The sequence below is a fragment of the Staurois parvus genome, unplaced genomic scaffold, assembly GCF_062004578.1.
Source record: "Staurois parvus isolate SC_StPar_1 unplaced genomic scaffold, SC_StPar_1.0 ptg000430l, whole genome shotgun sequence".
Lineage (NCBI taxonomy): Eukaryota > Metazoa > Chordata > Amphibia > Anura > Ranidae > Staurois > Staurois parvus.
In genome coordinates, this window is record NW_028318226.1 from 3,171,375 (window position 1) to 3,184,121 (window position 12,747).

The 12,747-nt window shown below is 41.2% G+C and overlaps 1 protein-coding gene across 1 annotated transcript in view; it reads right to left on the bottom strand.

The window, feature by feature from the left end:
- The window catches only part of SSRP1 (structure specific recognition protein 1), a 102,860-nt gene that overhangs the window by 69,890 nt on the left and 20,223 nt on the right, over window positions 1-12,747 (bottom strand). Inside the window, exon 4 of the mRNA XM_089687584.1 lies at window positions 933-1,123. Within this exon, the coding sequence (XP_089543710.1) occupies window positions 933-1,123 (191 nt within the window). The remainder of the gene's footprint in view (window positions 1-932; window positions 1,124-12,747) is intronic.

The window sequence follows — 12,747 nt, forward strand, 5'->3', positions numbered from 1 at the left end:
TCTGGGGATGGTCCCTTCCTGTTCCAACATGACTGCATACCGTATACGGCCCGGCGGACCTTTTAATCCGGCCCGCTGAGCGTGATAAAAAAAAAAACAAAAACAGCCAGGGCAGGCAAACATTGGCTGTCAGGATGTGTGTAGGCGGGGCTGCGTGCCGAACGTGAGGGGAGCTAGGCTCCTCTCACAGTCCGCCCTGAAGACCGGAACGGCGCGGGAACACGGCGAGAGGAACGCGCGGAGCAAAGGTAAGTAAATTGACACAAGGGGGACTTGGCTTACTACTTGGGGGGGAATAGTACTATGGGGGATGAATTACTATAGGGGGGATGAATTACTATAGGGGGGATGAATTACTATATGGGGGATGAATTACTATATGGGGGATGAATTACTATGGGGGATGAATTACTATGGGGAATGAATTACTATAGGGGGGATGAATTACTATAGGGGGGATGAATTACTATGCTTACTATGGGGGAATATTCATTCATCTACTCTTGGTCCGGCCCCCGGGTCCAATATATGAACCCATTGCGGCCCTCAAGTCAAAAAGTTTGCCCACCCCTGCTATAGACACTCCTAAACCTTGTGGACAGCCTTCCCAAAAGAGCTGAAGCGGTTATAGCTGCAAAGGGTGTGCCAACTCAATATTGAACCCTATGAACTAAGACTGATATGCCATTAAAGTTCAAGTGCGTGTAAAGGCAGGCGCCCCAATACTTTTGGCAACATTGTGTATGTAGTGTTTCTCTTTATATGTTCCTCTAAAAAAAAAAAAAAAAATCATACGGCTACACATGTGTATTGTTTATAGATTATGTCTAACCAGGTTTTGCATGATTCAGAGCCCATTTACACCCAACATAAATTTTTACTGAATTTATATTATCAGGATAATGTTGTGCTTTTGTTCCTTAGAAGTTTACCTCTACAGGGTCGCCACCATCATCCTGTGTTGGAGGAACATAAAAGCGAATTTCCATAAGAGAGACCTCAGAGTCATCATTTTGGTGGAATTCTAAAGTCACCTCATTCTTCCCGGTGGTGCACTGAGACACATTGCTGAGAGGCAGTTCGAAGGCTGGCTGTTCCCCAATATCAAAGGAGAGAAGCTGTCCTATAAGACATGGAACACAATAAGAGCATGACAGATCCTCCAAATTGCAATCTGTACATTTATTCTGTTAAATGTATAGATTTTTGGTCTTACCACTGTCTGTGCTGAGCATAAAGTTAAACAATTAGAACCAATCAAAAAGAAATCCTGCAGTGACTTTCAATAAAGAACAGAAAATACACAGTATTGCCGTTTACCAATCCTTACAGTGGTTCTATAGGCTGAAGGTTTTAGCATTCGCCACAAATATTTACCTGAGCCCGATCCAACGATGTGCACAAGAGCAGCAGCTCTCCCAGGTATCTGCCTCCTCATTGGCTCAGACACAGCAGCGGGAGCCATTGGCTCAGAGGCAGGCTCAGGAGCGAGCAAGCAGCTTGCTCTGGGGACACTTAGCAGGGGGAGGAGCCAGTAGCGCTGGAGGGGGACCTGCTCTGTGCAAAACAATTGAACCAGTAACTTTCCGCTAGGACTGCATCTATGTTAGGAAACTCCTCTCCTCCACAGGCAGTATTTAATATTTTCAACATAAATTAAAACAAAACCAGACAATAGAAATGCCACTCACAAAAAAAGCACCTTTCCTGGCACTAGGTGTATTCAACTTTGTGTATTATGAATGGGAATTAAGATGGCCGCCGCGTTCCAGCGAAGTACTTCCTGAAGACGATCTATTGGTCGAAACACATTGAGGGTTTATGATGCAACTTCCACTGACGTCACTTCCGGTATTTGGAACGCACGCTGGAACGCGGAGGCCATCTTAATTCCCATTCATAATACACAAAGCTGAATACACCTTAGTGCCAGGAAAGGCACTTTTATTGTGAGTGGCATTTCTATTGTTTGACCCCATATTAAACTTCTATACAGTTTTACACTACGGGATGTCTGGTTTTGTTTTAATTTATGCTGGAAATATGAAATACTGCCTTTGAAGGAGAAGATTTTACTAACATTGATGAAGTCCTAGTGGAAAGTTATTGGTCACTACCAGCAACCACGGTTAAAAGGGCAAAGGAATATCGGCCATCAGGACCGGATTGCATACTGGGATAGTCCGAAAAGCGAGTGATTTACCTAGAGATAGGTGGTCATGAAATGACGGTGAGTTTACAACTATGTGAAGCACAAGTGTGAACACAGTGAAGCACTTGTCATTTCAGCATGGAGTATCACCATTAAAGATACAGCACCATTGCATACTTAAGGTTTTATGTTTAGTAATTCACAATTAAGACCGCTGCTATATAGGTATCATATATAGTTCAATTCTTTTATATATATATTTAATTTTTTTTCCTAAGCGCAACAGCACCCCTTTTCTTTCAAAATAAATTTAAGCTTAGCACGAAAACATGTTACTTCGAATATTTATAAGAGTTTTACGACAATGTCTGGATTGGAGCCTTCAGCGTTTTTGGAAAAGTGGGAAAAGGATCTTGGAACAAAAATGATCGAGCAACAAAAAAAGAAAATGTTTAAGTTAGTACATGAGGCGATAAATATGAATGTTGTAGAAATGAATTATACATTTAAAGTTTGATGGTATATTACACCAACTGTCGCTCATAAAGACCGGAGACTTCACCTTTATGTTGGAGGGGATGTGGGAGTAAGGGAACAATGGCACACATATGGTGGCAGTGTCCTAAAATCTGGGAGTTTTGACAAATTATAATCCAGTGTATACAAGAAATACTGGGGGTTAATTTGCTGAATGTCCCTTGGCCTTGTCTATTTCATAAATCTGAGATTAAAGTGAAGGATTATAGGAATATGTTGGTATTGCACTTAATATGTCAGGGTCCTGTCCACGGCAGAAGTTCTGGAAGATCTGGCATTTCTGCCAGTACTCTACATGGCCGCAGAAGTACACATCAGCCTCAGTCTGGTGTCAGATGGCCTTTATAAGGAGGCTCATCACTTCCTCTAGTTGCTGGATGATCTCTAGCTCCCCGTGCCTTGTTCCTGTGATTCTGACTTGTGATTTCCTGTTACCGACTCGGCTTGCTCCTGGACCTGTCTACTCTGATTTACCCGATCTGACCTCGGCTTGGCTTACGGATACTCACTCTCTTTCACTCCTCTGTGAATGACCTCGGCTATCCTATCTGACTACGACCGCTCTGATTCCCACCTGGTACCTGACCTTGGCTTGAACCGACTACCCAGTAAACATCCAAATCCCGGGAGAGCTTGCATACCACACACAGGCGCCTCCTGTCTGCAGACCTATCTCTGTGCACCAGCGGTGCTTCTGAGTGGACCACCAACCAGCACTCCTTCAGGAGACCTGTGCAACTTTGGGCCAGACTCCCGCTGTCCCACTCTCAGGGGAGTCCGAAACTTAGCCGCAAGGGAAGCCCTCTCTCTATTGGCCTCCATCACCAGGTACGTGATGTAATAAATGCGGCAAAAGGGCTGATCCCCCAATTTTGGCAGATTCAGGAGACTCCAAAAATTAAAGATTGGATAAAAAGAGTGGAGTACATATACAGGATGGAGAAACTATACCATATTGAAGAAGATAAAAGATAAGACGGATGGTTTTGAGGAGTAATAGAATGAGAAGATGAGAGAGAGAGAGACATAGTGAAAATAGATGAATAAACATGGGAGAAACAAGAAGTGGACGAAATATGAAAAAAATAGTTTGAACATACACGAGGAATGAAAGCATGGAGAATGGGGTTTTGGATTAAATTCTTTGTGAAAGTTTTTGTTATGTAATATTTTGAGATAAAGTGGTTTTGAACGGTTTATTATTTTTTTTTAATTTCTAATAAAAATATAAAAAAATAAACAGACAAAAACAAAAAACCAGGGCCACAAGAGTGCAGAACGAGTCCAGTCCTGTGTCCCACAGCAGTACAGCTATTATTATTATTACATCGAGTTTATATAGCGCCAAAGGGTTTGCTCAGCGCTGTACTATAGAGGGGGGGACAATACATGAAACAGTACAGCAACAACAAACAGCACATGAGGGGTTAGAGGGCCCTACTCTTTCGAGCTTACAATTTAGGAGGGAGGGGATAGTGGTACAGGAGGAAGTGGCTGTGGGGGATGGAGCGGTAGGAGGAATGAAGGAGAACGGCTGTTAGGTGAGGGTGGGGTAGGCTTCCCTGAAGAGGTGGGTTTTCAGGGAGCGCCTGAAGGTGAGCAGGGAAGGTGACAGTCTGATGGATTGGGGTAGTAAGTTCCAGAGGATGGGGGAGGACCTGGAGAAGTCTTGCAGTCGTGCGTGGGAGGAGGAGACCAGGGAGCAAGATAGAAGGAGGTCCTGTGAAGAGCGAAGGGCACGGGTAGGGTGGTACTTGGGAATCAGGTTGGTGAGGTAGTTAGGGGCAGTGTTGTGAATGGCTTTGTAGGTCAGGGTTAGTAGTTTGAATTTGATGCGTTGGGCAATAGGGAGCCAGTGGAGGGATAGGCAGAGGGGGGTGGCAGAGGTGGAGCGGTTGGTGAGGTGGATGAGTCTAGCCGCTGAGTTCAGGATGGTCTGAAGCGGGGAGAGCCTGCACTGGGGTAGGCCAGTGAGGAGGGAGTTGCAGTAGTCAAGGCGTGAGATAATCAGGGAGTGTACGAGTAGTTTAGTGGTGTCTGGGGTAAGGAAGGAGCGTATCTTGGCGATGTTGTGAAGGTGGAGCCTGCATGTGTTTGTAAGTGATTTGACATGAGGTTGGAAGGAAAGGTTTGAGTCCAGAATGACGCCAAGGACTTTGGCTTGCGGGGTGGGATTGATGGTGGTGTTGTTGGTAGTGATGGATAGGATGGGGGGGCGCGGGGAGGGGGAAAGACGAGAAGCTCGGTTTTGGAGAGGTTACGCTTGAGGAAATGGAGCGTCATCCAGTCAGAGATGTTGTTTAGGAGGTGAGTGATGCGGGCGGAGAATGTGGGGGTGAGGTGAGGGGTGGAGAGGTAAACTTGAGTGTCATCAGCGTAGAGGTGGTAGTTGAAGCCGTGGGAGTGTATGAGTTTGCCAAGGGAGGAGGTGTAGATGGAGAAGAGAAGGGTCCAAGGACAGAGCCCTGGGGGACCCCAACAGAGAGGAGGAGAGTTTTGGCTATACTTATGGTTTAACTGTAAATCCCAGATCTTAAGTACAGTACAGGATGTGTATTCATAGACCACGGGTTAATTGGAGACTGGACACCGGCATAAGCTTTTCAGGGATTGCCCCCCCTGTGCACCACTCAGTAGGACTTAAGTTTTGTAGCAAGCAATAAGTAGAAACAGAGCAAGGAGGAGGAACCTGTGTGCTGTACTGTTTTGCAAGATTTACAGGTAAGTCAAAATTCACATTATCCTTATTACAGTAAGTACAGTATCAGACCCAGGATGTGTAGTCATGGGCCATGGGATGTCCCCAAGCAAATTATGGGATGGACAACAATATAGCACTCTATGGCAAACTGGCTTACGACAAAAAGTCCAAAGTACTCAGAACGCTCAGATGGTAGCTTGAAGCAAGCATCAGCAGAGGCCTAGACATCTACCTGCTGAATCGTTAAGATATGAACAAAAGACCAGGTGGCAGCTTTTCAGTCCTGCAAAAAATGTATGTTTAATGGTGAAAGGCCCAAGAAACACCAACAGGTTGGTGGAGTGGGCCCAGGTAGGGAAGTGGGGACCCCATCCCTTGAAGGTTTAGGTCCTGGAAAGAAGTTGCCCGAGACACCTAGCTATGGTATAAGAGGAAGCAGGATGAACCTACTTAGGACTTTCAGGAAAGACAAAAAGGGAATCAGTTTTTCAGAAGGAAGATGTTACAACTACTCTGCAATATTTAGACAATGGAGTGAAATCTCATTTGTGTGCTTTGGGGCAGGACAGAGGGAAGGTAGGATAACAGAGCTAAAAGTAAGAGACCACCTTGGGAAGGAAGGAGGATCTGGATCTCAGGGCCATTTTCTCTCTATGTAAGAAAAGGAAAGGTCCTTTACAAGAAAGACTCAGAGATGCTTGACGGAGGTAATGGCCACCAAAAAGGTCACTTAACTGGTGACAGCCTCCAATAGAATATGCCAAATCGATTCAAAGGGAAGTCTTTGAAAAAGCAAAGTACCAGATTTAGATCCCAAGGAGACACACATGGTCAAAATGAGGGATTAACATGAGCCACACCTTGCATAAAGCTCTTTACAAAAGTGTGTGAAGCCAAAGATATTTAGAACAGAAAGGATAGGGCAAAAACCTGTCCCTTTAGAGTGGCAAGAGCCAGATGCTGGTCTAGATCAGACTAGAGAAAGCCCAGATGTAAGGAATAGAATATTCCCAAGTGTTAGGGTGCCTGCTTTCACACAGCCAATATAGGCTTTCTTGTTTTGAGCAAACTACGAATGCAGAAACAATAATGTCTGTATGCTTTAGGACCTGGGTTTTAACAGCCATACTGTTACAGCCAGTACTGAGAAGCAGGGGGGAAAAGACACATGTTCTGGCCTGTTTAGTAGAGGCCAAAGCTTGTCTCCCAGGACTCAGTATGTCTGTGTACCAAGTTCTCCTGAGACCATTTGGGATGATGAGGATCACTGAAATACATTCCCCCTCTATTCTGAGCAGCAATCAATGGAGAAGCTTCACTGGAAGTAATGAATGAAGTAGACTGAATGAGGACCAACAAATCAACCAGGCATCCACCATGAAAGCCCAGGGGATCCATGGACCTGGTTGCAAACCTGTCCAGTTTCTTGCTTAATCTGAAGGTCATTATATCCACATCTAATATTCCCCACTTCTGACAGAGCATCTGCAAGAACTCAAGGTGAAGGGACCACATCCCTGTGTCCAGGCAATGGCGACTTTTGCCAATTTTCCATTCCCAGTATGCATATGCCTGAGTGTTGGAATGTACTTCCACCCAAAAGAGAATCAAATCTGCCTCCTTCAGAGCTGCTTGACTTCTGCCTCCCCCTTGGCGATTTATTTCGTTCACAGCTGTAGTGTTTTCTGACTGTACTTTACTGGGTGTCCAAGGTTTTCAGTAGAATTGCTTTCTAGGTGTGGGCTTGGAAGACAACGCCTGTGAGGGACAAAGGGAAAGGAACCTTGTTGTCTAAGTAGAGGGTGGGGCATCTTAGCCTTCTAGAAACAAAAACAAAATATATACAGTGCATATATATACCCCAGCGCCCAAATAAACAAACTCAGTGATTATGCAGCTGTGCAACAGTGAGAAACACCAATCAATAACATCAAAATAACAGCGCAAAATCAAGATCTCCAAATAAATATATAATAAGTGCATAAATCCAAAATCAAATGTCCAAGTGAAAAAAAATGTCCTTATTTTCATTGAATTTCAGTATAAAATTAATTCAACATGTACTGCCACCTTCCACCACGTGCAAAATAATATCAACCGCACTCACCAGATGTAGGTGAGTAATGAGCCTTATAGGATATAAGGGATCCTAAGCCCTCTAGGTAAGATCAAAACTTCTTATTCACCATTGATGGGGATAAAACGCCTCCACTTTATTCTTCCATAAAATCCTCAATATTGCAGAGAAAAAAAGAAACCACATAGTGTAATACTGCCATATACTCATAAATAAAAGGATAAATTAAGGCCACTAACATGGTCAAATATAATAAAAAAAGCCTTGTTTAATCGCCTGTATGGCTTAAAAGCATCCAAGTTCCACACTCAGAAAGATACCTAAGGATCTCACGCTTCAGTTGGATAGTAGAGGATGATCAGCCTTCCCCCTCTAAAGATGGCCGCTTGGAACGCACTCGGCTTGCGTTCCAAACACTGGAAGTGACGGCGGACCGGAAGTACGTCAACGCGTTTCGCCCCTCCCACAGGGCGTTATCAAGACACAACCTTCAGTCACTCACCGACATTTATACAGCTCATGGAGAGCTCAATTCCATCTGGTATGCAAATGTCCTTAAAGTAACCCCCACTGCACCGCATTGTTTGCGAGTCATTCACATCAATGCTACCACCCACCGCCCACTCCCCATAGCTCATCCTCTGCAACTAATCGTGAGATCCCTTTACAATAAATGGGTTACAAATACAAAACATTCTTTATTTGAAATAATGAAATATATATTGAATAAAAAATAGAAATAAATTAAAATAACAAGTAAAGATATTTAAAAAGTATATTAAATATGAAAAAAATATGAAAAAAAATATAGTAAAAAAAATAAAAAATAAATAAAAAAATGAAAATAAAAAATCCAAATAAAAATAAGCAAAAAAATCTAAAAACAACTAAATATAAATAAAATTAAAAAAGAAAATACAAAAGAAAATAAAAGAAAAATAGATTTTAAAATAAAAAGAAAAAATATATAAAAAATATAATTACATATTGCACCTACAGTGAATAGAATAACTAACAAAAGATATATATATACATAAAACTAAAACTGAGTCATTCTATTCACCAATTGGACAAGAAACAATTAATGTCAATCTCTGAATTTAAGCCTCTAGGAACCAATGTCCCCATTTTGTATATCCACTTTGTTTTATTCTGCGAAATATCTCTTACAATATCACCTCCTCTCCAAGAATTCTCAACACTATCTATTCCACAGAATTTCAAACAAGTTGGATCTCTATTATGGCAAACCCTAAAATGTTGTGATAGACTATGATATTTGAACCCTTTTTTTATGTTTCTAATGTGCTCTCCCAATCTCACAGATAATTTTCTAGTGGTTCTACCTATATATTGAAAGTTACAGGAACATTCAAGTAAATATGAGTAGTGTCACATGATATAAAAAATTTTTAATTTTATACGATGAACCATTGGAGCTCGATTGGAAACTATCAGAATGTCTTCTATTGTCACCTTTCAACAACCTACATGCTGAACACTGTCCACATTTGAAAAATCCCACCATATCTAAAAAGGTGGTAATTTTCCTAGGTTTATCAGGGACATTCTTAACCAGTATATCCCTTAATACGGGTGGTCTTCTATAAATAAAGCTAGGTCTTTCCGGGAGTAACTTATAAAGAACCTCATCTCTTTTAAGAATTGGCCAATGTTTCCTTATAATTCTACCAGTTTAAATTGACAAGAATAACTTGTAATAAAAGCCAAATCACCCATGTGTGTATCTCTAGAATGTTTAACCAGCAGTTCTTCCCTATTGACCTTATTAACCTGATCCACAGCACATTGCAAGGTTTGCTCCTTATAACCCTTTTCTCTAAATCTATTCACCAGCATATCCGATTGATCTTGAAATACCCTACTGTCATCACAGTTACGTTTTAATCTAATAAATTGGCTTTTAGGAATAGATTTAAGCCAACTCCTGTGATGGCAGCTATGATGAGGAATGTAGCCATTCCTATCAACCTCTTTAAAATGAGTCTTGGTATACAGACTAGATGATAGATTTTTGACCGTCAGGTCCAGAAAATTAATGGTGGTTTCACTAACATGATGGGTGAACGATAAATTTACAGAGTTGATCCCCATTTTTTCAATGAAATTGACAAGTTCCTCCCTATCTCCTTTCCATATAATGATATCATCTATAAATCTTCTACAGTGGGGTAAAAAAGTATTTAGTCAGCCACCAATTGTGCAAGTTCTCCCACTTAAAAAGATGAGAGAGGCCTGTAATTGGCATCATAGGTAGACCTCAACTATGAGAGACAAAATGAGACAAAATGAGAAAAAAAAATCCAGACAATCACATTGGCTGATTTGGAAAGGATTTATTTGCAAATTATTGTGGAAAATAAGTATTTGGTCACCTACAAACAAGTAAGATTTCTGGCTCTCACAGACCTGTACCTTCTTTAAGAGGCTCCTCTGTCCTGCACTCATTACCTGTATCAATGGCACCTGTTTGAACTTATCAGTATAAAAGACACCTGTCCACAACCTCAAACAGTCACACTCCAAACTCCACTATGGTGAAGGCCAAAGAGCTGTCGAAGGACACCAGAAACAAAATTGTAGACCTGCACCAGGCTGGGAAGACTGAATCTGCAATAGGCAAGCAGCTTGGTGTGAACAAATCAACTTTGGGAGCAATAATTAGAAAATGGAAGACATACAAGACCACTGATAATCTCCCTCGATCTGGGGCTCCACGCAAGATCTCACCCCGTGGGGTGAAAATGATCACAAGAACGGTGAGCAAAAATTCCAGGACCACACGGGGGGACCTAGTGAATGACCTGCAGAGAGCTGGGACCAACGTAACAAAAGATACCATCAGTAACACACTACGCCGCCAGGGACTCAGATCCTGCAGTTCCAGACGTGTCCCCCTGCTTAAGCCAGTACATGTCCAGGCCCGTGTGAAGTTTCCTAGAGAGCATTTGGATGATCCAGAAGAGGATTGGGAGAATGTCATATGGTCAGATGAAACCAAAATAGAACTGTTTGGTAGAAACACAACTCGTCATGTTTGGAGAAGAGAGAATGCTGAGTTGCATCCAAAGAACACCATACCTACTGTGAAGCATGGGGGTGGCAACATCGTGCTTTGGGACTGTTTCTCCGCAAAGGGACCAGGACGACTGATCCATGTACAGGACAGAATGAATGGGGCCATGTATCGTGAGATTTTGAGTGCAAACCTCCTTCCATCAGCAAGGGCATTGAAGATGAAACGTGGCTGGGTCTTCCAACATGACAATGATCCCAAATATACCACCCAGGCAACGAAGGAGTGGCTTTGTAAGAAGCATTTCAAGGTCCTGGAGTGGCCTAGCCAGTCTCCAGATCTCAACCCCATAGAAAACCTTTGGAGGGAGTTGAAAGTCAGCGACACCACAAAACATCACTGCTCTAGAGGAGATCTGCATGGAGGAATGGGCCAACATACCAGCAACAGTGTGTGCCAACCTTTTGAGGACTTACAGGAAACGTTTGACCTCTGTCATTGCCAACAAAGGATATATAACAAAGTATTGAGATGAACTTTTGATATTGACCAAATACTTATTTTCCACCATAATTTGCAAATAAATTCTTTCCAAATCAGCCAATGTGATTGGATTTTTTTTCTCATTTTGTCTCTCATAGTTGAGGTCTACCTATGATGCCAATTACAGGCCTCTCTCATCTTTATAAGTGGGAGAACTTGCACAATTGGTGGCTGACTAAATACTTTTTTGCTCCACTGTATATAGTAGTAACTCTTTGTTGCTACCTTCAAAAATCATCCTGCCTTCCCATCTACTCATGAATAAGTTAGCTATTGATGGCGCATATTTAGCGCCCATAGCTACACCCACAATTTGTTTATAAAACTTATTCGAGTGCCAAAAAAAATTATGTGTCATAGCTAAATCCAGACATTTAAGAATAAATTTAATCTGGTCAGAATTTAATTCTGACTCACTTTCCAATGCCCATTTAACTGATGACAAAGCATCATCATGTTTTATATTAGTGTATAGCGAATTCACGTCAACACTAGCCATAACACACTGTGCCTCTTCTCTAATATTTCTGAGCGTATTAATCAGATCACCACTATCCCTCAAATATGCAGGGAAGGCCGGAACTAAGGGTTGTAAAAATGTATCAACATATTCTCCCTACGAGTCAATCCCATTAATAATGGGTCTTCCCGGTGGCTTCACCAAGTTTTTATGAATTTTAGGTAATTGGTAAATCACTGGTACTTTCGGCGCCTTAGGCACCAAATATTTTGCCTCCTTGCTATTCAACATGCCCAATCTTTCTCCCTCTTTTAGGGTTTGCCATAATAGAGATCCAACTTGTTTGAAATTCTGTGGAATAGATAGAGTTGAGAATTCTTGGAGAGGAGGTGATATGGTAAGAGATATTTCGCAGAATGAAACAAAGTGGATATACAAAATGGGGACATTGGTTCCTAGAGGCTTAAATTCAGAGATTGACATTGTTTCTTGTCCAATTGGTGAATAGAATGACTCAGTTTTAGTTTTATGTGTATATTTATATTTTGTTAGTTATTCTATTCACTGTAGGTGCAATATGTAATTATATTTTTTATATATTTTTTTCTTTTTATTTTAAAATCTATTTTCATTTTTATTTTCATTTTTATTTTATTTTTTAATTTAATTTATACTTATTTTTATTTATATTTAGTTGTTTTTTGATTTTTTTGCTTATTTTTATTTGGATTTTTTATTTTCATTTTTTTATTTATTTTTTTATTTTTGTTTATTTTTTATTATATTTTTTTACTATATTTTTTCATATTTTGTTTTCATTTTTTCATATTTAATATACTTTTTAAATATCTTTACTTGTTATTTTAATTTATTTCTATTTTTTATTTAATATATATTTCATTATTTCAAATAAAGAATGTTTTGTATTTGTAACCCATTTATTGTAAAGGGATCTCACGATTAGTTGCAGAGGATGAGCTATGGGGAGTGGGCGGTGGGTGTTAGCATTGATGTGAATGACTCACAAACAATGCGGTGCAGTGGGGGTTACTATAAGGACATTTGCATACCAGATGGAATTGAGCTCTCCATGAGCTGTATAAATGTCGGTGAGTGACTGAAGGTGGTGTCTTGATAACGCCCTGTGGGAGGGGCGAAACGCGTTGACGTACTTCCGGTCCGCCGTCATTTGGGTCTACGTCACTTCCGATGTTTGGAACGCAAGCCGAGTGCGTTCCAA